The 27,382-nt window shown below is 40.0% G+C and overlaps 1 protein-coding gene and 1 non-coding gene across 3 annotated transcripts in view; both read right to left on the minus strand.

Moving 5' to 3' along the window:
- LOC103727596 (pregnancy zone protein-like) overlaps positions 1-27,382 on the minus strand; it is a 51,661-nt gene that overhangs the window by 598 nt on the left and 23,681 nt on the right. The window contains exons 15-36 of one of the 2 annotated variants that reach the window (XM_029559799.1): positions 23,794-23,943; positions 20,544-20,708; positions 17,848-17,944; positions 17,572-17,592; positions 15,544-15,751; positions 14,724-14,952; positions 13,703-13,829; positions 13,154-13,275; positions 12,909-12,960; positions 9,092-9,175; positions 8,390-8,566; positions 7,808-7,895; positions 7,036-7,192; positions 6,533-6,607; positions 5,820-5,997; positions 4,437-4,660; positions 3,204-3,422; positions 2,922-3,052; positions 2,500-2,590; positions 1,672-1,740; positions 1,158-1,260; positions 360-401 (exon numbers count right to left, since the gene is read on the minus strand). In XM_029559799.1, the coding sequence (XP_029415659.1) occupies positions 360-401; positions 1,158-1,260; positions 1,672-1,740; positions 2,500-2,590; positions 2,922-3,052; positions 3,204-3,422; positions 4,437-4,660; positions 5,820-5,997; positions 6,533-6,607; positions 7,036-7,192; positions 7,808-7,895; positions 8,390-8,566; positions 9,092-9,175; positions 12,909-12,960; positions 13,154-13,275; positions 13,703-13,829; positions 14,724-14,952; positions 15,544-15,751; positions 17,572-17,592; positions 17,848-17,944; positions 20,544-20,708; positions 23,794-23,943 (2,809 nt within the window). The remainder of the gene's footprint in view (positions 1-359; positions 402-1,157; positions 1,261-1,671; positions 1,741-2,499; positions 2,591-2,921; positions 3,053-3,203; positions 3,423-4,436; positions 4,661-5,819; positions 5,998-6,532; positions 6,608-7,035; positions 7,193-7,807; positions 7,896-8,389; positions 8,567-9,091; positions 9,176-12,908; positions 12,961-13,153; positions 13,276-13,702; positions 13,830-14,723; positions 14,953-15,543; positions 15,752-17,571; positions 17,593-17,847; positions 17,945-20,543; positions 20,709-23,793; positions 23,944-27,382) is intronic. The other variant, XM_029559800.1, reaches the window with a different exon arrangement.
- Positions 10,330-10,543, minus strand: LOC115068838. Its single transcript, XR_003848185.1, has one exon. It is a non-coding gene; the product is annotated as a small nucleolar RNA U3 (small nucleolar RNA).

A 27,382-nucleotide genomic window follows, 5' to 3' on the forward strand; every position in this document is an offset into this window, starting at 1 on the left:
GATTACAATTGCACATTTCCTGACTACAACCAGTATACATTTAGAAGGATACTAGAAAATCATGGCTCATCACTGGGTGTAGAATGAAAGTAGACAGATGACTCAGTTTTTACATCTTGCAATTCTTAAATTTAGTTAAAAATAAGTCACTCCAGATTCCAGTAATATTTTACTAGCATTTTTTCTACTGAGAAATTTTATATTGCGCCTGATATAGTTCAATTCATAAACGATACACATGAGTTTATATAGTACAGAAATGATACATCCATTTGGCGAAGCAGCCTTATATGGAGAATGGAAGCAGGTGTGATTTATTTTCCTTAAGTTGGAATTAAATTTGACTGTTTATACTGTACCAGCACTCCAAGGGGCATAGTATTCTTCAATGGTGAATTCATCTAAAATACAGAAACAATTGGGCAGTAAGCAGTTTATCACAAATAAACTCTGTAAGCTAAGACAGAAGGCATAAAGTATAGCCATAGAAGCAACAGAAGCAACAGAATAAGGTCTATACTATGCATTTCAATTGGAGGAACAGACAAGGGAACACAGGGCTTAAGCACAGAACTGAGGGGTGGGCTACAGAGGTGCTGTTGCCTGTGTATCCACAGGACTCAGTAGTCCCTTTCCACAGTTATGCTTCCCTGCTAGAGTTGTGCCTTCCTGTCAGCCTTTCCCTCATTTAGGGAGGAGATAAGGTTGACATTACGAAATGGCATAATGCTGACAAGTTTCAAATTCGAAGCCATGGGAAAATGGAAGAATTTCCTGGTATATTGCAAAATATCCTGTTCTTTTTGGGATTAACTGCTGCAAACTGAAAGACAGATCAGATAGTAGGTTTTATATCACACAGCAGTAATAGGTGAGGTTTTCCAATTATTGCTATTCTTAAGTTTTTAGGATAATTCAGCCCAGAGTAAGCAACATTTTAGGGAAATTTAGGTGGAACTTGTACTTCATGATCTGTTCATCAGAATGGCTCTAGAACTTGTTTAAGGTGCACAGGAGAAGTTAATATACAAGAACATGATTGTCAGTGACCATAAACTCCAGTGAAAGAATGTGGAGCTTTGTTTGAGTTAAGGCAAACTTTTATTAGGCTAGTCACTGTTTTCTATCAAAGATTAGCATGTCTGAATTCTACTCACCTGTCTCATAATAATCATAGGCTTTCACTGTAGCTGGTTTTAAATTCTTTACTTGGATGTCTTGTTCCACCAAGAAGGAGAAACTCAGGATTTGATTGGTTAGCTGGAGAGATAAGGGAACTGAATTGATTTAAAGATTAACTTAGTCATTAGTTACCATCTTCTTAAAAAAATATATCAATCTGTGTAATGTACTATCTACCCATATCACAACCTAAGAGAGAGTGGGACATTTTAAAAAATCTGTATAACAACTCACAACAGTTAAAGAATAAAAACTTCTGTCAATTGTCAAATGTCATAAATTGAGACTTGCTGACCAGCCAGGTCTCATTTCTCTTTGTAGCTATTTGTCCTTCCACGTGTGTGTGTGCGTGTGTGTGTGGTGTGCATGTGAGAAAAAGAGTTGGAGAGAGAGAGAGAGAGAGAGAGAGAGAGAGAGAGAGATTTCAGATGGTCTTGTTAGAACCTTTAGTAATTCTTACAGCTCCAGCAGTGTCACAGAAAGTCATACCTTTTCAAAGTAGACTAGAACATGGTTGGTGCTCACTTCAGTTCTCTTAATGTTAAGTTTGTCTTGGAGCTGTTGACAAAGAGGATAATCCAGAATTACAGAGTTAGGAAAATTTATGTTAGGAACAGTTTTCAGGTATTTATCATATAAAGGGATTCTCTGGAGCATCCAAACTACTGATTTTTATTTCTTCAGGAAAAATAGTAATAGTAACCTTTATTGAATATTTTTCTTCATATATGTATATAAATACATATATGTGACATGTGCATATGCTAGGCATGTATATATACATATACACTTTTTCATGTATAATTGGAAGATAAATACCAGTTCACATTTCTAGATATCTCATAGCCTGCTGGAACATTATTCACTCTGTTTCTGTCTTAGACCTCTATACAACATGCTGTAACCATGGTACATACTAATAAATGATGGAAATACACTCTAGAGGTGTTTATGGGTGTAAATCTCTTGAAAACTACATCAGTAAAACCAAATAGACAATATGACATTGCTACCTGAAAGAGTATGATTTACCATTTTCATTGATGGTTTAGGGCTTACTCTTTTCATTGATGGTTTAGGGTTTGTCTTTTTCATTGATGGCTTGGGGCTTACCCTTTTCATTGATGGTTTAGTGTTTATCCTTTTCATGGATAGTTTAGGGCTTACCCTTTTCATTGATGGTTTAGTTTTCCCTTTTCATTCATTCAGGGTTTACATTTTCCATTGATGGTTTAGGATTTGCCTTTTCCACCAATGATTTAGGGTTTGTTTTTTTCCATTGATGCTTTAGGGCTTACCCTTTCCACCAATGTTTACCTTTTTCACTGATGGTTTCACAGGTATGAAGCCTGATACCATCTTCACATCAACAATGACCATGTTGGAGCTGGGTCGTTCTCCAGTATAACTGTGAAGATAGCACACAGAGATCAGTCCTTCAAACAAGAGTCCTTTGAATTGACTGAAGACAAAAGTCCTCTTTGCCACCCAGTTTCTCTATCTACTATATCTATGTGGTGGTTGTTTGGAAATCTTACAACTTTCAACTTCACTCCAGATATACCAACATGGTACTCTCAATCTAAGGCTTTTGGGTAAGAGTGAAGAAAATATTCTTGTTGATAAATGGAAGACTTATGTTCATTATGTGGGACTTTGCACAAGAACTTTTCCCTAAAGAGGAAACTCATTTTTTCTTCCGTATTCTATGTAAGGGCTGATTTCAATTTAGAATTTACCTTATGTTGATGTGAATCTGGAATTTCTTGTGAGCTTCTGTTCCATCATAATTTCCGGGAAGAGTATTAACCTGCAGAGTGAAGGGCACTTCCTTTTCTTTCTTTGGAAGGATGTTGTATTTTAGAGACGTCTGTAAACAACAATAATATTCTTTATTTTTGCATTGAAAGAATCTCACAGCCTCTTCCAAATAATCCAACCCTTCCCTTCGCATACATTTCCTTTTTGATTTTTGATATTTTCTCTCCCCTTGCCCATTGTCTGGGCCCTGAAGGTCTCACCTGGAGGTACACACATCCTGACCCTGATACTGTGGTGATGTAATTCCCTGGGAGTTCTGGCAACCCAGCTTCTTGTAGCAACAGGCGGTTGGTATCATCCACGTGGAATTCCCGAGAGAAGGTCTCTGAAGATTTGACGGTGACCAAAGCTGCTGTCTTACTTTTAGTAAAAGTTGCTGCTCCATATTTGGAGAGGGCTTGGAGAGCTACCACTGTATCCTGAAAAAAAGATAGATACAGAAATCACAGCAGAGATAGATTGAGCAAAACTACACTAAATATAAAAACACCTTTAATCCCAGCACTTGGGAGGTAGAGGCAGGCAGATCGCTGTGAGTTCAAGGCCAGCCTGAAATAGTGAATTCCAGACCAGCTAGGGCTACAGGGAGATCCTGTCTCAACAAAACAAAACAAAAAACCAAAAGTCAACAGTACTTTCCTTCAGGATTATTTAGTCATGAATACAGTCCATTTGTTTAATTTTAATGCAATTCAAATCTGCTTAACAATGGTGAACTATTCTAGGTACATTAGGGGGAAATAAGTTTTTTCATTAACATAGGTTACAATATATTTGGGAATAAGAACCAAATATATGAGATAAGCAAAGACCATTTCAATAATTTATAAAGTTGTGTAGTCATATTTCTTGTTAAAAATCAGAGATGGGGAAGAAGTAGGCTAGAATAGTAAAAGAAAACCAAAGCTGAGAAATAAGACTATCCTGAATAATAGGAATAATATTACAAATAATATGAATATGAAATAATCATATGAAAAGTGAAGAATGTTTATGAAGACAGCAGGGAAACATCAGGGCAGATCTGGGATGTTTAAATGGAGACCCAGAAAAAGCAAAAGGATCTACCTAATTAAAGACTGCACAAGTTTAGTGGGGACAGGCAATATTTAGGCAGACTATTAGAGAATTTTAGTTTATGGATGAAAATAATTTTCCCAGGGAAGTAATCCCACAGAAACATTGCTTTGGGAAGACTGACCCTTTGATCTTTGGTGGGGATCCACTAAGGGGAGAAGAGATAAAGCTGTAAGGTGAACTGGGTAGTAATCCACACAGAAAATGATTAGGCTGAAATTTGATGATGGGTGACGGAGGAATGAAGAAAGTGTAAATCAGAAATGCTGACTAGTTATTTAATTCCTGGAATGTGGTGGTGTCTCTCTTTCTGTATTAATTAATTTATTTTTCCCTGTAAGAGTCTTGCCACAGACCTGAGTAGAGGAGAAGCCCCCATGGGAGTTTTGTTGCTTGATGATCCATTTCACAATCTTGAATGCTGAAGACAGGTCCTCTGAAGATGGGGCAGGCAGAGCCGTAAGATAGGCAAGGAGTACATAAGATGTTATCTCCACTTCAGCAGAAGGAGCCCGGGGTTGATAGGAGAGTGTCTTGGCTTCCTGAACACTCCCAGGACGTTGCCAGTGGATTGAATCCTCTTTCAAATGGAAAAGATAAAATCTTTAGTTTATAGGAGTCCTGTCCAGGGACACATATTCTGCAGTCTCTTTTTCTTTACATTTTGACCAACTGTAGCTTTCTGTGCTAATCACCCTCTGTTGCATGAGGAAGCTTCACTGGTAAGAGTTGAGAGATACATTAATAGTCTCTCCAACCAGGGCTAAGGGACCATTGCAGAAGAGAGGACAGAAAGATTTTAAGAACCAGGGTTGGTGGATGACCACAAGGAAATAAGAGTTTTCCAGGTAGCTAGGAACCTGCTCCCATGAATTACAGCAATGGTTACAGCATGCACAAGACCTATGCAAACTCAGAGGAAAACCTAGCATAGAACTGGGGAAATGGGTAAGAAGTCCCAACCATAGCCAGTTGATCACTGCTGGGTGAGCAAGCATTGGTCTTCTTTAAGGGAGTGATGCTACTAGTGGATGAACTATCACTGAGGGACATGTGGGCCTTGACATATATGACAAAATGCATGAAATATGGTGGGGTGGGCTAAAGGAGAGTGCAGATAGGGGACATCTTAACTATGATTAAGGTGTATCATATGAAATACACAGATTCAATAAAAATATACAGTGAAAAAACTTTTAATTTGTAACATGTTTTCAAAATCGAACACGTGTGATTGCAGTTAGAGTTAAGTTAATGAACTGGCATAAATGAAGTGAAAGTTTTTTTTTTTAAACAGGGTCTCCCTGTAGCCCCAGCTGACCTGGAACTCACTATGTAGACCAGGCTGGCCTTGATCTCACAGAGATTTGTCTGCCTCTGCCTCCTGAGTATTGGAATTAATGACATGAACCACCATGCCCTGCACTGCAGCGAAAGCTTTCAAACAGTCTGCAGTCTGCAGTTTCTTGCCAAGATGGTACATTAAGCTTCCAGACAATCACACAGTCTTTCTGTTATTGCATACTTGTGTGGCACTAGCAATTGGATCATATGAAGTCAGTAATGTGTCCATTAATAAAACAGTCTATTTCACTTAGAATTTAAGTGTTGGATCACTGTCAGTTTTTCTTTGTTATTATGGTTAGGGTGGCATGAGAGATGTGAACTCAATAGAGGGACCCTGCCTGTGCATCATTAGTGACTGCTAGCAAAGTACACTTTACAATAGAAGCTCTTACCATCTTTCACAGCCTCTTCGCTTAGTGATTCAAGCAGTTCTCTTCGCTTGGCCTGGTTTCCCGCCAGGGCAAAGGCATAGGCTAACAATGCCTTGGTATAGACATGACTTCCTTGGGTCTCTGAGATGGAGGCCCAGGCTGTTTCCAGGCAAAATAGAGCATTGCGGATAACACTGTACTATAAAAGACAATGAAAGCAAATCCTAACATAGTAGAAGCAGGAACTGTCACCAGACTAACTCCAGATTAAAACCCCCACTGTGCCAATGCACCATTGGAGTTCACGCCAGGGAGCAATTTTCCCTATAGCTTGCAAAAAGGGTTTAGTACTTCATATTACAGTGAAATATACTAAAATCGAAAATCGTGGAAATCACAGTTTTTCTCAGGGAATCACAGTTCTATGGGTTTTAAAATTTGTATTTATTTACTTATAATTGATTTATTTCTATTTTATGCGTATGAGTGCTTTGCCTGCATGTATATGTGAACCACTTATGTGCAATCCTTGTAGAGGCCAGAAGAGGGCATTGGATCCCCATGGAACTGGAGTTTCTGTTTGTGAGCTGTCATGTTTGTGCTGGGAACTGAACCCAGGTCCCCTGAAAGAATAGCCGGGACTCTTAATTGCTGAGCCATCTCTCCAGCACCAGGTTTGTGATTTTTATTCCTTACATTTGTGAAGGAAGGATGGGGATGGGGTGTATACATACAGTGACAGGCAGCGGAATCTCCAGCAGAGCGATGGTGATGTAGGCAGAGAGCGTCACCTCATCTTCTACTCCACCCTAGAGGACCAGAGGCAAAATTCTCAGACACTCCAACATTCGCCGGCCAGAGTCTGCTAAGTCACATTTCCCTTTGCCTTTGTTGATTTTTTTCTCTCCCCTCCACTCTAAAATTGTGATATCTGTATCAAATTACTTTTAATAATATACAAAGTTTTGGATTTTTTAAAAAAAAATACAGTTTTCATTCAATTAAAATAAACCTGTAGTGCAGTGCCCCTGGGGGCCAGAAGAGGGCATTAGATCACCTGGAGCTGAGGTGGTTGTGAGCTGCCTGACATGGATGCTAGGAACCAAACCTGGGTCCTCTGTAAGAACAGCATGCACTCTTAACCCCTGAACCATCTCTCCAGTCTCAAGGACTGGAGAACTCCTACAGAAGCCACAACCCACAACCTTCAGAGGCTAGAGGAAATTCAGGATATCACCTTAATAGCATTGTTGAGCAGTGATCCAGATTGTTGGAAACAGCCATTCTCCTTTTGTTTCTGTGAGAGCCAGATGAGTGCATTCATGATGTGTGCCTTCTCCACAAAGATGTACGACTGAGCTTGAGCAAAGGCCTTGAGCACGAACGCAGTGAGCCTGTCCAGCAGGAAAGAGGTGAGACAGCAGTGCCACCTCACTTTCAGAGCTCACTGAGTGTTGCCTGCAGACACTGATCTTTAAGGTTCAGCGGAGGTCTTTTTTGGGAGGGGGCTGGTGTACTGATGGTAAATGATCCTTGAGGGCTGAATAGTTTCCAGTTACCAAACATCTGAATCTTTTAATTTATTTTTAATATCTTAACTTGATTTTTCCCCTCAGGGTTGATAGTTTTCAGTCTTTGGGTCTTATATATTTTTTGAGCCTTCACAGCTCCCTACCATCAAAACTGCATTTCTCGAGTGACTTCTGATGGTACCCCCTACAGTCTCTTTCCATACTCTGTTCCTTCACCTCCTCAAGTGCAGTGTGAAAGTTTCCATCAACTGCACACAAACACACTTTGGCCTTACATGTTTATTTCCTTATTTTACCACTGCCAGCTGTGTTATCAGAACAGATGACTTTTCAGAGATTATCTGGTAGGGATCCCATGAGGATTTTTAAAGAATAAATAATCTTCCATGAAAGAATATCAGGTATTGGAAAATGGTTATTTCTAGAATCCTGAAATGGCATGAATCAGCAGAGCACAAAGAAATAATTTCATCTTACCAAGTGTTCCCTTGAGTGTTTCCATTACTGTTCCCAAATGTGCTGTATGAGCCATCACTGTGTTTGTAATTCAACTGCTTTTGATAGCCTGAAGAGGAAGTTTCAGAGATCTTTAAAACAGCAGAGACACTGGAAAATTATTTTTACCTTAATACTAGTAAGGGATCATCAAAGTTAACTATTAGGGGACTGGAGAGATGAATCAGTGGTTAAGAGCTGCTTTTGCAGAGCACCTGGGTTTGGTTCCCAGCACCCACATGGCAGATAACAACTGTCCTTAACTCCAGTTCCAGGGGATCTGACACCTTCTTTTGGCCTCTGTGAGCACCGCATGCATGCGGTGCATTTATATACATGCAGGCAAAACACTCATACACATAAAATAAATAAACAAATAAAAAAGTTAAAGATAGCTATTATTTACTGATGTCTCTAAAGGCTATTGACATCACTGAAATGCCTTATTCTACAATGGAATGTTTTATTGAAAATCACGGCAGCAATGATTATCAAACTGTAACCAAAGTGACGCTTATTGAAGTTCACCAGAAGATGTTGAGGAGCTTAGTTAAAGTTTCTCACCGCTGACAAGGTAGCTGATGGCTTGGGACTTGATATTCTCTGTCAGCTGTTGGGTCTCATTCAGATAGTTCAGAACATAGATGTTAGGGACAAAAAGGACCATATTTTGTTCTCCACAGCCATAGGGCATCTGGAGAAGATTGTGGAGGTTTTGCATTGCAGAGCCTAGTATATCACCTGAGGAATGAAAGATATTAAATGTCAGAGGAATGCAGAGATGGTTTGGACTGGGAAAGAAAAATATATTATTTAATAATTGAGATGCTTCATTGCTTATGGAGGAAAAGATGAGAAGAAATTATACAGAAATGGACAGAAAGCAAAAAATGAGAGAATGATGGCTCCAGGATGTCTGAGAAAGCCAAGAAGAAACTGAACGGCGACAGCATCTTTTTTGATGGACCATAATGTCTAGTAAAACTGAACTACCACTAATGTTCACATATTCTAGGATGCCCTGCCATCCAGTGACTCACTTAAAGATGAGGGCTCAACCCTTCTGAGCTGTTAGAGTTAACCAAAGCATAGTATGTAGTACAATGTCGATTCACTCCATGTTCTCTCTTAGACAGAAGCTCTTAGCTTACTGCTCCTTTCCTCAAACCAATGTCTAGCATACAGGGACTCCATTAGTCACAAGCAGTGCGACCCCATGGGATTACAGAGGGGGACAGCTGATTTTCCTTGGATTGAGAGACTTACCTACAACTGAATATGTTGCCCTGGCAGACCCTTCAACCACATTTGAAGGAACTTTCACTGACCACTTTTGAGGTTCCCCAGCATCTAATTGAAAGAAGACAAACATGAACAAATGGGGGGTAGTGGTGAGAGAAATGTTCTATTTTGTTATAAATCTTTTCAGTTTACACGATCTAGAGCCAAACTCTGCATTTCTCTTGGCTCTTATGTAATTTCTTGATACAATCCAAGTTTCTTCTAAAGCCATGCTTAGTCTCATGGCAAAGTTCATATTGATTATGCGTCTGTCTGAATTTCTATAGCTGGCAGCACTCAGGAGGCAGAGGCAGGCAGATCTCTGTGAGATGGAGGACAGCCTGGTCTACATAGTGAGTTCCAGTCAGGCAGGGGTTAGGAGATTTTTTTTTCTATAGCTGGGACTGGAGAGATAGTTCAGTAGTTGAGAGCACTGGTTGCTCTTGCAGGGTACCCAGGTTTGATTCCCAGCACCCACATGCTAGCTAATAACTCTCTGTAGTTCCAGTTCCAGGAGAATCCGACACTGTTTTTTGACCTCCATGGGCATTGCATGACACAGTGCATTTACATACGTGCTGGCAATACACTCATACACACACACACACACACACACAAAATAAAAATAATGAAAAAATATTAAAAGAAATTTCTAAATTTCTATAGCTTTCTTTACAAGCAGATACCTTATGGCACACATTTTCCTTCTCCTTATGGCTTATATTAATTTGTGGTGTGTGTGTGAGTGTGTGTGTGTATGTCTGTGTCTCTGTGTCTGTGTGTCTGTGGGTATACACATGTGTGCTTGCCTGTTCATGCATATATGGAGGTTAGTGGTTGGTTTCCTCCACTGCCCTCCACCTTATTTTTTGAGACAGGGTCTCTCAGTGATGCTAAAGCTTGCTATTTCAGTTAGACTGGCTAGCCAGTATGTGCTGGGATTTGTTCGTCTCCACACTCACCCAGCACTGGGATTACAGGTATACACTATTGTGTTGGGATTTACATATAGGCTGGAGATCCAAACTCAGGTCTTCATGCCTCCATAGCAAGCATTTTACCCACTGAGCACCTCCCCAGCCACAATTCCTGTTATTGCTGATGTTTTTACATAATCACTTGTTCCACTCACATGTATGAATATGTGCTATGTACTGAATTCTAAGTGCCACAAGCCAGCAATTTTCTTTTTCTTTATTTTTAAAAAAATTAAAAAAATTTTTGGCACTCACACTGCATCCTCTCCCTCTACTCTCCTGAAAGAGAGAAGAACAATCATCAACGGCAAGAGGCAGTTGCAGTGAAGCAACACCAAGAGCCGGCTTCACACTCAGGAGAGAATGCTATGTCTCCTCTTCGTGGTTTCTGGTACTCTACACAGTCAAAGAAACTTCTCTAGTAATGAACTATAGAAATGATCCCCGAAAGTATAGTCTTAATTTTCTTTTTCTTTATAATTTTTTTGGTTTATTTATTTTTATTACATGTGTTTGCCTGCATGTATGTAAACTTACCCATGTCATGCAATGCTCACAGAGGTCAGAAGAGCATCAGATTCCCTGGAACTGGAGTTACCGATGGTTGTTAGCTGCCATGCAGATGTTGTATATCAAACCCAGGCTGTCTGCAAGAACAGCCAGTGTTCTTAACCACTGAGCAATCTCTCCAACCCCAATTTTCTAAACTAATTTCCTGACCTCTAGGAGTTTTCACTTTTATGGGAGGAGTTAGGTAAAGAAGCAAGATGTTAATGGGTACTATGAAGAAAATTAAAAGAGGGTGTTTACAGGATGAGTTGACAAGACACAGCCAATCAGGAGGAAGGAGGTTGGGGAGGTGGACTCACTACTGAAAGACATATTGATAAAAGAGGCTTTTGTGTTCAGAGACCATAAGTTAACCATGTAGAAAGATTTATAAATATCTTTGGAAAGATACTTCAGGGAAGCTGAACCAAAAGTAATCAGACTCCAGAGATTGGAGCATTTTACAATGTGTTACAAGAAGAAAAAGGAGGACGGTGTGGCTGGAACAAAATGAGAGACAGAGTCATAGGCTGTGAAGTCTAGGGGTGCTGAAGTCTTGCAGGTGATATTGAAGAGTTAGGCTGTGGGCAGAGGAAGGGCATGAAACAATTGACTTGGCCATTCTTGAAGGGGCCCCTTTAGCTGTAGAGAGTTGGTCAGGGGACCAGTTAGGAAGTTAATGAATCTTCCCTTTTCTAGATAAGGTCTTGCTTAGCTTAGGTTGGCCTTACATTTTATGAGCATCCTACCTGTACCCCCTGAAGGCTGGGGGTTTGAGCATGTGCCACCACACCTGGCTCAGTTAGGAAGTTATAGGATGTCCAGTGGAGAAAGGACTAGGGTTGAAGTAGATGTGGTGAGATGAGGGTTGATTCTGGATACAACCTGAAAGTGGAGTCAACTTGATTTGTGAAAGGATTGGGAGAGGCATATAAGAGAAAGGATGTACTACAGGCTGTGAAGTGGTTGTAATATGAGATGGAGAAAACTGTGGGAGAAGTAAGTCTATGGGGCCAGAGGAGCTTCACTTTGCTGACATGGTAGTTTTGAAGTGCCTATTAGACCCACAAGCCTGAGAGTAGAGATGGTGACTGAATACAGGGTTTTGAGTTCAGAAGGAGATGTCTGGCTCTGGTACATGGCTGTTATTAAAGCAGTAAAGTGCTTGCCTCGCAAGTGTGAAGACCTGAGCTTGATACCTAGAATCTATGTTTTTTAAAAAAGGCAGGTATAATGGAATGTGTTTATAATCCCAGCACAGGGGAGACAGAGACAGAGGGCTCATTTGGGTTTGCTAGGCCATTCAGCCTAGCCTACTTGGTAAGCTCTAGGTCAGTGAAAGCTTGTCTCAAAAAACAAGGTGAGGACTGGAGAGATGGTTCAGTGGTTAAGCGCATTGGTTATTCTTGCAGAGGTCCTAGGTTTGGTTCCCAGCACTGATATGGCCACTAACGACTGTTAGTAACTCCAGTTCCAGGATATCTGACACCTTCTTCTGGCCTCTGTGGGCATTGTATGCACATGGTGCACTTACATACATGTAGGCAAAGCACTGATACACATAAAACAAACAAACAAATAAATAAATAAAATATAAAACCAAGTTGGATGGCACCCAACACCAAAGGTTGACCTCTGCCTCCCACATACACATGCATACATGTACCCCCATACATGCACACACGTACAGACACACATATGCATGCTATGTATCTAGATGGGATTACCAAAGATATTTATACATATGGTCCCTACCTTATAATGTAAAAATGATGTACATTCAGTATAAACCATAGGTACTTTGAATTCTGAATATTGACTTTTCCCAGACTAGTGATATGGAATGCAATGCTCTTTGGTGATGCTGGGCAGTGGCAGTGGTTTACTGCTCCCAGTTAGCAGTCAGAATGCGATTACAAAGGCAAATGGCTATATTGTCATCTATGATGTCCCATAGTTTAGGAATCTTAGATTTTTTGACTCATGATATTTTCAATTTGTGATGGATTTATTGGGTTGAAACCCCTTTGTAAGTTCAAGGCCATCTCTATAGAAAACAAACCATCAACAGTATTTATCCTTTATTCCTCTGGGAAAATCAAGCCCACTTTAGATCATGTTTTTTAGGAAAGGGCTATTCCTCATGGAACATCTTTAGGTTTATATGGGAAGAGTGTACATGGTTTTCTTCATAGGATACCACATCCCAAAGAACATTTATTCCACAACTATTCTACGAAATGGCTTAGCATGAAACTTTGTATTTTTACACTTACCTGGTGCACATAGCAGTGCGTTGAAAGTTTGCTCTCTTTCTATTCCTTCAGGCTTAACATTGAAAGGAAAACAAAAGTCAAAAAACAAAAAGTTAAATGACACTGAACATACAGGGGAAAAAATCCCAATCACTTTGAAATATCAGTGAAAAACTGAGTTGCAGACTCATCCATAATCTTGGAAATGGAGTTATATAACATGATGTCATATATTAAAGTCTGTGAGACTCAGAATACTCACATACCTCGACTATTAAGGACTTTACTACAGTGTCCTTCTGTATAAGGGCAGGCACCTCAGTCACCTCATTGCCACACAGTTCTGGAGACTGCAAAGCTTCCGCAGTAGCTGTGAAGTTCACTTTCCCTGGGGAATAAAGTTTTGGTGGAGTTAAGCAGTGATACCTGGGCCAGCAAGGTGGTTCCGCGGTCCAGTGTACTTGCTGCCAATTCCAATGACTTGAGTTGGATTTCCAGGACCCACATGGTAGGAGAGAACTGATTTTCCACAAGTCGTCATCTGACCGCCACACAAGCATAATGGCACACACAATAAATAAATGTAATTTAAAATACTAAAAATAGTGATACCACATTAAGTGTTTTTCTTTTTAAATGAGGTTTCCTTGATGTAGCCAATGGTTTTCTTCTTGATTAATGTTAAATTCAGGAGGAGGAAATGTATGTATTGGGCTCTGAGCCAAAACAAACCATTACAGCATAAAGCATGAAGCATAAAATTCTTGCCTGGCACAATATAAGGCATGAAAATAGTTAACAGCTTTGCCACTCACCCAGGGAGTTTGGGGTCACAGCCCAGGACATGGTTTTTCTTCCATTTCCACAAACACAGAGAGATTCTTCATAGTCATTTACTGGGAAGGCCAGGAAAGCAGAAGAAAGCTCCAGCTGCCCATGGACCTGTTCTCAAACCCAGACAGGTTGGTGAGGGACTCAGATAGAAGGTCAGGAGAAGGGAAGAGAAGGCAATGTAGACCAGTCCAGAGGCTTTGAGATGTGTCAGAATAGATAAATCCCAGTTAATACTTTGAAGTTTAGGTTGATCGCAATAAGGGATTGAAAGTGATAGGAATGAGGTAAATGTCCAGGATTTAACTCAGGAGGAGATGCTCTTTAGACAGAGTTTAAGCATGAAGTAATCTAGCTGGTTGGTGGCACACTCCTGTGATCCCAGCACTTTGGAGGCTAAGGCAGGAAGATGGAGAATTTCAGGTCAGCCTGTACTATATATATATATACTGAGCCATCCTCCAGCCTCTGTAACATACTTCTTGACTGAATATCAATGGTAAGTCGGTATGGTCCCTGGTTGAAATTTAAATTTATTTACGTCTGGTCTGGAGAGATGGCTCAGCAGTTAAGAGCACTGGCTGCTCTTGCAGAGGATCTGGGTTCAGTTCCCAGCACCCACATGGAGGTTCATAATCATCTGTGATTCCAGTTCCAAGGGATCTGATGCCCTCTTCTGGTCTCTGTGGGCATTGCACACACATGGCATATGTACATGCATGCAGGCAAAACACTCAGACACATAAAATAGAAGTAAATAAATAAAAATTAAAAAATGGAAACCACATTTGAATTTAGGAACGTGCAGATGGAGTCCTGAATAGAAAGAGTGTCATCTTGGACTGTCACATAGCTTTTCTCTGAGTACGTGTTCCTTTCCAAAACCAGGGCACATCACATTCAGGAGATATCTCTAGGAGATGTCTCTAGGCGATGTCTCAGGAGCCCTGGGTACTGAGGTGTCTCTTCCTCCTGCTCCCTTCACTTTCAGAGAAGCGGCCTTACCCGAATGCAGTGAGACATATAGTTGAACACTGTGGCCTTGAGGGTGAAGGTTTCTCCTCGCACCACAGAGTAAGGGAGCGTCAGTTCCAGGAAGAAGGGCTGGAAGACTTGAAGAGAGATGGTGGGGGAGAAGCCCAGCCCTGTAGCTCCAGACAAGCAGAATGCATTGGCCTTCCACTCTGTAACAGTGTCCGGGACCTTCACTGCCAACCTACCATCACCTGACACACTAGTGTGGAGAAAGAAGGGCAGTGAGAAACATGTCCTGTAGAACAAGCCATAGCTGATCCTAGACTAGGGTAGCTCAGGAACCGAACATGGTAGACCCTAAACTTGATCTAAAGGTTTGGTACTTCTGAAGTCTCTGAAAGTTCCCTGCTTCCCTCCTCTCTCCTCCCCTCCCCTCTTCTCTCTCTTACCCTCTCCTCTCCTGTTTACCCCTCTCCTCTTCCTCCCCTCCCCTCTCCTCCTCTTCCTCCTCTTCCTGTTTCCCTCCCCTCCCCTTCTTCTTCTTCTTCTTCTTCTTCTTCTTCTTCTTCTTCTTCTTCTTCTTCTTCTTCTTCTTCTTCTTCTTCTTCCCTCTCTCTTTCCCTTTGTTCCTTTCTTTTTCCTTAGAGAAAGCAACCTTCTGTTTTCTGTTATTTCTATTACTAGGGACCAAATTAGGGAAAAAAAAAAGCATCCTTTACCTATGAGATAAATGAACTGTGACTTAAACATTTACCAGAAAAGAGCAGAATAGAGCCGAAGGTGACACCAAAATCCTAGAGTAGGAATCATATCCTCACCTAAGCTAAATTCCAGGGAACACCCAACTCACTTGAGCACCACCAAGTCCCAGATCCAGGTCTCAGGGAAGTACTTCCGCGTTGTCTCTCTCACGATCTGAGATCCGTCTGTCATTGTCATTGGGTAAACAGATCCCATTCCCAGACTCATTCCCGGAATGCCTGCTAGACCACCGCCTGCCATACCAATGCCTGCTGTAGCACCGCCTGCTATACCACCGATGCTTGCCGGAGCCAATACTGTGTGAAAACAACGGGCAAATGCCAAAGTGAGCCCCATTCTCAGGAAGAGACAGAAGCAGAAAACAACAGGATGCTTAGTTCTGAACACACAACTGTGTGCTCACATTGCTGCTGTCATGTATGCTGTTTGTACAGCAAACACTGCCTGGAACACCTCGCTTCAGATCAGAGACTGTTGTGTGTTAATACTGCGGTGTTTTACTCTTCATACAAAGTTTTCTGCTGTTATAGAAGTATAGTGGCTGAATTATAGAAAACAAAGACTTCATATTTTCCCCAATCCCTCAGCACAGAAATATTGAATTAGTGTATCTTGTATATCTTTGTATTGCTCAGAATGTTTGAGTTTAAAAATTCCTGTTTGAGGTGCGGGAGAGGTGGTCCAGTGGGTTAAGAGCACTGGCCGCTCCTGCAGAAGACCTAGGTTCAGTTCCCAGTACCCACATGGTGGCTAACAACCATCTATAATTCCAGTTCCAGGGGATCTGATATCTTCTCTGCAGGCACTGCATGCACAGGTGCACTTACATATATTCAGGCAAAACACTCTTCACATAAAAATAAATTAAAAATTTAAAAATCTGCCTTTTGAGTTACTGGCTTGGGTTTCATTTTAAAAATGTTCAATTTGGGTTTGGGATGAGGTCAGAATTTCCAGTTTCTGAAATGGCCCTAAACATACTTCTAGAATTTTGTACTATGTATTTATGTTAAGTGGTGTTCGCAGCATTGATGATTATAAAATCAATATCAATCAACTCTGAAAAACATTGAAGATGCTCTACATTCTGCAGTATCAAATATTTACCCAAAATTTAATTCTTTATGTAAAAACAAGCACATCCAACTCATTAAGTATATGTTTGCTTTTGTCTTTGATAAATAGTAATTTGTATGTATACCAAAGCATCATTTTAAAATCAATTTCTTTATAATTTATTGTCATTACTTTGTTTCCATACATATTTGACAGATCTATGTCTAGGGTTGCATAAAAACTTCTCAGTGAAAAGAGGTTGCAAGTGGAAAACGTTTAAGAAGTTCTGTTATACACCACAGGAGCTCAATAAAGAAAAGAGAATCAGCTTTAGTTTGACCATGTGACTCTTAAGCTGAGCACTGGCAGATGGGGAGTGAAACTGAACAGGGAATTCCAGGGAAAGGGCTGTGTGAACATTCACAAAGATGGGAAGGCATACTTCGGAGGAATAATGAAAACCCCCTTTAGAGTAGAATGTCTACTTCAGGAGGGTCATGTTTAACAGAGATGAGCAAATAGCAAGTGTAATGCTATAATAAAAAACCATGAAATGTTAGGACAAATAAGTCCATTAAAGCAAGACTTAGTGAGACCGAAAAAAAAAAAAAAAGGTGGGCTCACAAGTAGCTTTTGTGTGAGGGAAAAAAAGCAATCTGAAGTCTGAAGCTTGGCCACTGAGATGTGAGTGTGTGCTGTACACTCAAGTGTTAGGTTGTCACCATCACTGATTTGGGTGCTGAGTCTACAGTGGACAGAGGGTATGGAGTGGCAAGATTATTGAAGGCTAAGACACAAAACCCAATTTTAATGAGAGAAGGAAAGGAGGGGGGATGGGAAGAAATTTGAGAATGGAGAAGAGTTGGGGAGAGAGAAACACAAATTACACCAGAGTTCTATTTTTGTCAGAAATGTTACTTGTGAATGACTTGCTAAAGAAGTTGTTGCAGAGCTGAAAGAGCCAATACATAGAAAAAATACATATATTTAAAAAAATCCCACCCCAGTAAAGCATCATTTTTACCAGTTATCCTAGCAGACAAACAAATTACACGCTTACCTCCTGAATAGGCCTGAGGTGCTGGATAGGATTGAGGCAGTCAACAGGAGGGTGGTTTATGGATTTTTGAGAGAAGAGAGGAGATGGGGAAGAGAAACAAGAATCAGAGTTCTTTTTTTTTCAGAAATGTTACTTGTGAATGTCTTGCTGAAGAAGGTGTTGCAGAGTTGTCGGATCCAATACATAGACAAAAACACATGTATTTAAAAAAATCCCACCCCAGTAAAGCATCATTTTCCCCAGTTACTCTAGCAGACAAGCAAATTACACACTTACCTCCTGAATAGGCCATAGGTCGAGGATAGGAATGAGGCAGTTGACAGAAGTGTGGTTTATGGATTTTTGAGTTGGTAAAAATATATAATCCTGCAGACTGGAAAAATATAACATGTTAAAGCACACTGGAAAACCTCATTCTGAGCCTGCCATTACTTTCTTGAGACGATGTTGCATTTTCATTACTGTTTAATACATGGTTCATAGTCACAGGGTTAATAAGTGTCAATTGGGATTCAAGTCCATCTTTTCTAATCTCTATTTTAAAACATTTCCTGGTATATGCTGACACCTCTGTAATAATTCTTTTTGTAATTATTTTTGGAAATAGTTTAGCCTTCGAAGTTATCTTCCTTTTCCTCACAAAATACCTGCATCTATATGAATGTATGAATGTCTATATGCATGTATGAATGTATGGATGGATCAATAGAGCATAGGGTTATATTAGTATTTTTTCTTTTCTCTTGAAGTTATGGGCTGCATTAGGTTTGTAGTGTTTATTGAAGACTTCTTTCCTGAATACCTACACTCAGCTAACCTTGGGGATTTGTGCTTTCTCTTCTCTTTTTCAGTGTCTTTTGACTCTTTCAAAAATCTGCTCAAAAGCCATGCCACAGTCATCTGGTCCCTCCAGCCTAACCTGTTCCCAACTTTCACTTTCAGTCACAGACGACTCCCTTCTGTCTTGTCTCAGAGCAATGGGAAACTATGTGACTCTGGGGCACAGTTCTGAGTGAAAATTGTATGAAATAGGAAGAAATAAGCCAGAAATAAAAGTTTAAAGTCAGTTAATAAATCTAAAGAGAGTTTTTTTCCATCTCCCCATCATGCAAGTTGTGATTCTGGAAGCTCCAGAAGAGAGAGATTTATGTCACTCTTAGCTAAGACCTCTATCAGAAGAATTACATATTTTTCTTATGGTAAAACAAGAGTTTAGTCTATTTTGATAGTGATACACTTTAATTTCACAGTGTGGATAAACTTTACTTTTATAGCTCTCCTTAGCGGTCATTAATCTTAACTGTGTATATTTTAAAAAAACAAAACATGTTGCCAGTGTGGTCCTTTAGTCCCAGAAAGGATTAGAAGACAGAGCTAGGTAGATCTCTGTGAGTTCCAGGCCAGCCAGGGCTACATAGTGAGACTATCTCAATGCCCCCCACAAAAAAAAAAAACCCAGACGCAAACCAAAGCCAAACAGAACACACACACACACACACACACACACACACACACACCAACAAAACAAAACAAAACAAAATAAGAGGGCTGGAAACATGGCTCAGCAGTTAAGAGCACTGGCTGCCTTGCAGAGGACCCAGGTTCAGTTTCCTAGCACCACATGGCTACTCACAACCATTTGTAATTCCAACTTGCTCTTTTGGCCTCTGCAGGCACTGAACACATATAATGCACACACAAGCATGCAGGCAAAACGTTTATACACATGAAACAAACAAAAAAATGGAAACAGAACAAAACAAACAAAAAACCCCAAAGAAGCAAAGAAAAACCTAAAAATAGATATTCTGTATGGCCCAGATATACCACTCCTGGGTACTGACCCAAATGACTCCAGTTCAACCTGTCACAGAGATACTTGCACATCTAGTGTTCCCTGCAGCACTATTAACAATAGCCAAATTACAGAACCAACTTAGGTGTCCAACAACAGAGGCATGGATAAGGAAAATGTGATATATATTATACATTATATATAAAATAGACTTTGTTCTGCTATAAAAAACAATGAAGCATTTCATTTGAAAGCAAATGGATGCGACTGAAGGTAATTATAGTAAGTGAATTAGGCCAATCTTAGAAAGAAAACTTTTCAATTATTGTATGTTTTCTTTCATTTGTGATTCTTAGATTTTATATAGGTACATAAAATCATATATGCATCTATTTTCTTTTTGGTCTTTTTTTGAGACGGGGTCTCGCTGTAGCTCCAGCTGGCCTGGAACTCACTATGTAGACCAGCCTGCCTCCCTAGTGCTGGGACTAAAGGAATGTGCCACCACGCCTGGCTCATGTTTGCATCTGTGATTGAAAACAGAAGTAAAATGGTCTAGGGACACAAAGGGTATTAACAGAAAGTGGGAAGGGAGAGGAAAGGGAAGGCATTACTAGAGGGACCATGATCAACATACAATGCATATTTATATAGAAACTTAAAAGCATTAAAAAGTATTATGCGCCAGGTGTGGTGGCACACAGAGGTATGCGGATCTTTGTGAGTTCAAGGCCAGCCTGGTCTACATAGTGAGTTCAAGGACAGCTGGGGCTACAGAGAGATCCTGTCTCAAAAAGATAAAAAAAAGTATTATGCAAATTATTTACATTATGACTGTCTATAAAGTACTCTTAATCAGAATATCTAAAAATCATAGAGGGAGGGAGGGAGGGAGAGAGAGAAAGAGGAGAGAGAGAATTTGATTAAGGTTTTGGGTTCTAATAGCAAACGACTTGCTGTTTAAGGTGCCAGAGAAATCCATGTTTGGGTATATGTATGTACACAAAGTAACTACCCTATGCCCCTGAGAGTCTTGTTTCTCTTCTTTTATTTTTTCTTTTTGTTTTTGTTAGAATGAGGGAAGGATAAGATCCCAGAGCTTAGATGTTCCTTGATTTTTTGTTTTAACAAGGACTTAGAAATAAAAGTATTGATGTGTTTTGGGAAGAAGGATTACCTCAAAAATGCTCTGTATGTCATTATTGCTCAAGTCCTGCTTTGGACTGTACATAATCCCATTGTGAATGATCTCTTCTGCATTGATGCATTTTCCACTGTCTTCATTCATTGGATCTCTGTATGGAATACTCTCAGGAATCTTTTTGGGCAGCAACTTATAGACCTGCACGTTTGAGAGAACAAAGGAAACTCTTGTTCTACTACTTAAAAAAAATTAAATGTGATAATATTCAAATGGAATTTAAAAGATTGTGTGTTTTATTTACCATTACCATACTTATGATATAAAGGTCAAGACAGAGAGTCAAAGAGACTAAATGTCATAGTTTTTTAATCCTCTTGTACAAAAAGGTAATATTAAAATTTATTTATTTATTATTTTATGTGTATAAGTGTTATGCCTGCATGTATGTAAATACACCTGTGTCATGCAATGCCTGCAGAGGTCAGAAGAGGGCATGAGATCCCCTGGAACTGGAATTATGGACAGTTGTTAGCTGCCATGTGGGTACTGGGAACCAAACCTGGGTCTTCTACAAGAGCAGCAGGTGCTGTTAACCACAGAGCCATTTCTCCAGCCCCCAAAATTAATATCTGAAGAGATGAGAGAATGAGATTGTAGCTCAGTTGGTAGAGTATTTTCCAAACATGCATGAAGCCCTGGGTTTGATCTCTAGCACTGTATAGAGTGGTGCATACATGTTTGTAATTCCAGAATTTGGGAGGTAGAGGCAGGAAGATCAGAAGCTCAAGGTTATTCTCAGCTACGTAACAGTTTGAGGCTGGCCTGGGTTATATAAGACCATATCCAAAAAAGATGAATTTATCAAAATTAATTTGAATGCAGAATATGAAGACTTGAGCTAGAGGCTAGAAATTTTCAGGTTAAGGGTACAGTGGGAGGATTGATAATGGGTACCAAGACACAATAGTTCTAGTGGTCTGTGACACAGAGGGATGAGTGATTGTTGAGAATAATCTATTACATAGTTTATGAATAACTCAAAGAGCAGATTTCTTTTGGTTAACTGGAGTGCTATCTACACCATTGCATTCATGGCTCCCAACATCAGAATCGCCCCTAGTAGTCAACCATGCCTTGGACCTTTTTGCATCTCTTGACTTAACAGAGTTATTCAGTTGATACCCCCTCCTAGTGGACATCAGAGTAGATAGACTTGGATTGGCCCTGTATTTACTGTAACTTGTTGGCTGAATTAGTCATGGGACTAGATCCCATCTCAGTGGCTCCTAAGGCCCCTAAGAGCAGGCCAATTCTGCACTTCAAAGCTTCAATGCTCTTAATATGCTTACAGCTTCCCAAGTGGTACCGACCTGGTCCTGGGAGAAGAATGCTGAGTTAAAGCCAATCAATCATGCATAGTAGGAGATATGGCTAAAAGGCTAAGAAAACAGACGCCAGATATAAGAGGTAGAGCCTTGACAGGATTTGGGAGGGACATAAGGCCTGGCTTTCCTGGTTGCTACTGCTCCTGGGCCTGCTCACTGGCATAGTCTTCTCCTTTTTTTGGCTTCTGCGTATTTAACCTCTTTATCCCCTTCCCACTAAGCTTCCATACAGTCCCTTAGAATGTGCTACCTTATGCTTTCATCCCTTCATATGTCTGTTGCCTGCATGAAAACTTGTCAGATCAACAGTAACAGGCAGGGCCAGCATATCACCCCTGCCCAGGTCAAGGAAGCTACTGAAGAAGAAACTTCCATCAAAACACTGGAGATTTGGCATTGTTGATCTGTCAGAGGAGAACATGAATGGTATTCTGGGGAAGATGGCTATAAGAAGCTATTCCAGCCTCAGAACACAGCAGTTACGGCCTCGGTAGGCTAGGCTCAGAGCAAGGCTGCTGTTAACAATGGGCAATAGTGTTATCTCCTCAGAAAGTTAACCATAAGCCCCAATTGCAACTCTTCCAGGGCACTGTGATAGTGAAACATTGAATGACTACCCATAAAAGCTCCCGGCCCCCAAAGCAGCCCTTTATAATGCCTCTTAGGAACAGTCCTCTCCAGAGTCTTGTCTGCCATAACTGTAGAGCACTGTATCTAATACACTCTCTAATTTCTGCCCTGCTGAATTCTTTTTTAAAATTGTATTTATTATTTTACTTTTAAGTTTATAAGTGTATTGCCTGCATGTGTGTAAGTGCACCTGTGTCGTGCAATGCCTGCAGAGGTTAGATCCCCTAGAACTGGAGTTACAGGTGGTTGTTAGCTGCCATGTGGGTGCTGTGAATCAAACCCAGGGCTTCAGCAAGAGCAGTCAGTGCTCTTAACTGCTGAGCCAACTCTCCAGCCTTAAATTCTTTTGTTGATATTTTATTATTTTTTATTTTATGTATATGAATGTATATGAATGTAGTGCCTGCATGCATGTAAGTGTACCTATGTAGTGCAGTGCCAATGGAAGTCAGAAGAGAGTGTCAAATCCTCTGGAACTGGAGTTACAGACAGTTGTTAGCCACAGTGTGGGTTCTGGGAATTGATACCCAGGTCCTCTGCAAGAGCAGCCAATGCTCTTAACTGCTGAGCCATTTGTCCATCCCCCATGGGTGAATTCTTTCACACCCATGTCACTGCTTTGTTATCACCATCCCAACATGGCTTTTTTTGTTTGTTTGTTTTAACTATATAAACAGGATGGTGAGTTGTCAAGTGGTCAGAGACCACATCTGGATTTTCCTCATCCTGATCTCTGCAGTGTCCTTCTAGGAGTCAGGATGCAGCAGGTATTTGTAAAGCCAGTGAATAAACCACAAAGCAAGTAAACTAGAATGCTTCTTTGAAAATGCAGAGACATTTTAAAGACAAGCTTGAAAAGAAACTGTTTTGTTCACTCTTAAAACCAGCAAGTGCTTGATTTTGGGGAAAGCTTAAAACTTTGCATTGCAGTGTGTTAGCAAGTGGGCTGGAAGAAATTTAGTTCAAATTTCATCTCTAAAGCATATTGTAGCGTGTTCTCGTCATAATTATTTAACATTCTAATTTTGTTTTTATCATCCATAAAATGGATAATAACACATACCTTGGATTTATTTTTTAAAATGTGTTGAAACAAATTTAGTAAGGAGGTTAAATATGCAAAATTAAATACGATGCTGTGCTAGGGATGGAGCATGCCAAAGCAAACAAGAGTGCTCCTTCACTGATCTTGTCCTTTGTGGCTGCAGCTCACAAAAATGGTCTTAATGTGAACATTTTGTGATACTCAAGACCGAAATGGGACTCACAGACTGAGGGGAGAGCTCGGCTTCCAGCTTCATCAGGGTTACACTCTGGTCTATTGCACGGATGGCACAGAGGGACTGGGGTGTGGCTGTGACCATCAGGAAAGTGTCTGAGGCTGGCAGGCTCTGTGCTGAGAGGAAACTCAAATTCACCTGCGGAGAGGAAATGAATGGTACAGCCTTGAATCATCTTCCAGTCCACGCTGCATTTTTCTGTACTTCTTTTTTCCCATCTTAGAGGAGGTTTAAGACATAAACTTTCCCAGGAACTCCCGATTAAACATCTGTGGAATAATCTGGAAATATGGCTCTGGTTTTCTTAGTTTTCTTACTCTTTCTATAACTGCTGGAATATAAGTTGATTTTGATCCCTGCACCTAAATAGAATTCTGTATGGTATTGAAAACATTTTTTGATAAAAAAGATACAAACCTTTGGTGGATGGTCTATGTGCAGCGTTTTCATAAGGAAGGTGTGAACTTACATTGAGAGATATTGGTAAGATCAGACAACCAAAGTCTCCTGCAGAGGCAGTCATAGTCACATGACAGGCTAAAGCAGGCTAGTATTAGTACACTGGGAATCTACTAGGCTATTAAAAATTAGGGATTTAGCCAGGTGTGGTGGTGCATGCCTTTAGTCCTAGCACTCAGGAGGCAGAGGCAGGTGGATATCCAGTCTGGTCTACATAGGGAGTTCCAGGCCAGCTTGAGGCTATAGGGAAGCCCTGTCTCAAGAAGACCAAAAATAAAAAAAAAATTAAATAAAAATTACATATTTAATCAGGCCTATGAACTGCTAGACAGGTCACAGGCCATGTGAGAGAGCCTACTACCATTATTCTGCTAAATAGACATAGCATTAAATTGATTCCTTAATGACTTATTGTTATACCCATAGATCAATGCATCTCTCAACTGTCACTAGAGAAGCTTCCTCATGAAGCAGATGGTGATTAACACAGAGACCCACAACTGGTCAGTGTGAAGAGAATCAGAGACTGGCTGCAGAGTGCTTAGCTTTGAATAGGACACCTATATCAAACCTCTGCCACACAAGATTCAGGGATCATTGTGGAAGATGGGGCAGAAAGATTGTAAGAGCCAGAGGAGGGAGATGAAAGAAAACAGAGGTTTCCAGATAGCTGGGCTGTTACTCATATGAACTCACAGCAAAGGCGACAGCATACGCAGGACCCATGTAAGCTTTAAGCCAGATACAATCCCAGCATAGATGTGGAAATGGGGAAGAGGCCCCCACCCTGGATGAGGAACTACTATTGGCAACTGATAGCTGCTTGGAGAGGGAGAATTGGTTTTCTTCAAGGATGTCAACACTGGATAGGTTAACCAGACTTCAGTGGATGAACCCACACAGAAGGGCATTTGGGGACATAAATTCAATTCAATACTCCTTAATATATATAACAGAATACATGAAATTGGGTGGGGGAGTATTAAGTGAGGATGCAGGTAGGTGCCTAAATATGATAAAAATATATTGTATGAAGTTCACAAAAATTCAATAAAATGAATTTTTATTGAATTGACATGAAAAACAATTAGATAGCTAATATGCATCATAAGACGTGCTTTGGAAAATTAAAAAAATTTAATATTCATCTGAAGACTTATGTGTTTGGGAGTAAAGAACAACAAAAAAATGGAAAATTGTACAGATTTTTTAAAAAGTATTTCAATTCTGCTTTGGCTAGTAGAAATTCATTGATGGGGTATTCAGTATTTTCTTCTGTTTATATAGCTATTTGAATAGAATTCTAGTTATATTCAAGTCATAAAATAGTGACATCAGATGATGTTCTAGATTCTTGAGCTGAAAATGGATTTGGATTGGACTCAAATGCCAGGATGCTTAGCTAAATCACATATTACTTGGGTCTCTGAATTTAACTGTAAGAATGGAACAGTCTGAAATCATGGTATGATGAAGCACGCATTCATATCTCTAATTCGATATTATAAAAACACTGCTTGTGGAGAATTCTGTCTTAAATATTTTTGTTTTTTAGGAAATTTGTTCATTAAAATAAGTTTGTATCTATGCCAAATGAATAAGTCAGTTATTTGGGATTATGATCACCTGAAAATATTATTTGCCAAGCAATGGGCATATTATAAAAGATATAATTGTGCTGGGCATGGTGGCACATGCCTTTAATCCCAGCATTCAGGAAAAAAAAAGAAAAAGAAAAAGAAAAAAGAAAAGATAATTGTTTACTGATGTTGAAACTAAAAGAGAAATTTAAGACATGTTTTGAAGGACGCTGTACTAACTAAACTAATCAGTGTTATCCTTGACGAGTAATTACACACAGCTGAGAATAATAGCCAAATTTTGGGGACGTTTCAAAGGTAAAGAATTATGAATACTTTTATTAAAATGGTCTATATGACGTAAAATGCCAAAAAAGCCAATGATACACAAGACAATTTTGCTTCTTTTTCTTAAGAGAAAGGAGTTATTTGGAAAATTTTCCTACTCCAAAATGACGATATTGATTTGTATACTCTGTTTTAAAGGAAAGACATTTTAAGTTGAAAACAATTTTCTCTGTCCCAATGAAGATTGAAAAAGAAAGTAAAACACTGATTTGAAGAGACACATCTCCATATGACCCAGGAGCCTTCCTTAGTTTCACAATTCCTTATTTATGCTATTAACCCATCATCCTGTCAGGGTCCTAAACTGGTAACTTTAATAGATCTATTCTTCCAATTTATGTTTGTGGCAGTCAACTTTCCTGTGAAAACTACATGAAACTTCATTTGCCTTTAAGGCAGGTGGATCTCTGTGAGGTCAAGGCCAGCTTGGTCTACATAGAAAGTTCCAAGCCAGGCGCTCAGGGAGACCCTGTCTCAACAAAACAGCAAAACAAACCAAAATGCCTAGTATGGTACCTCATACCTGTAATCCCAGTACTCAGGAAGCCAAGGCAGGAAGACGGCCTACAGTTTGAGGCCAGCCTAGCCTACAGTAAGCTCCAGGCCCACATGGGTTAGAGGGAGACTTTGCTCAAAAACAAAACAAGCAAAATAATTGCATTTAGCTTCTTGAGAGTCTGAGGCAGGAGGATCACTTGAACACAGGAGTGAAAACCAGTCAGGGACACAGAATAGAATCCCACTTCAAAATAAATAAATAAGTAAATAACCTCATTGACATGTTAATTTTTATGTTATAATCCTTATTAGAGTACCAAGAGTATGTCTCTCAAAACAGGGCATCTAATACCTTCCTGTCTATGTCAAGAAGCTGGCTTTAGGGACTGGAGAGTTGGCTCAGCAGTTGAGAGCATTGGCTGCTCTTGCAGAGACCCAGGTTCAGTTCCCAACACCCACATGGCAGCTAACAACTGTCTGTAACTCCAGTTCCAGGGGATCTGAAAAACCCCTTCTGGCCTTCTCAGGCATTGCATGCACATGGTACACTTAAATACATGCAGGCAAAATACTCATATACATAAAATAAAAATAAATAAATAAAATAAAAAAGAGAAATTTAAAATCAAAGTCACTCACTGTCTTCTGCAGTGTGTAGAATGAAAGTTTGCTAGAGGCAAAATGGAACAAAA

This window comes from Nannospalax galili, unplaced genomic scaffold, assembly GCF_000622305.1.
Source record: "Nannospalax galili isolate Female #2095 unplaced genomic scaffold, S.galili_v1.0 scaffold589, whole genome shotgun sequence".
NCBI classification, from domain to species: domain Eukaryota; kingdom Metazoa; phylum Chordata; class Mammalia; order Rodentia; family Spalacidae; genus Nannospalax; species Nannospalax galili.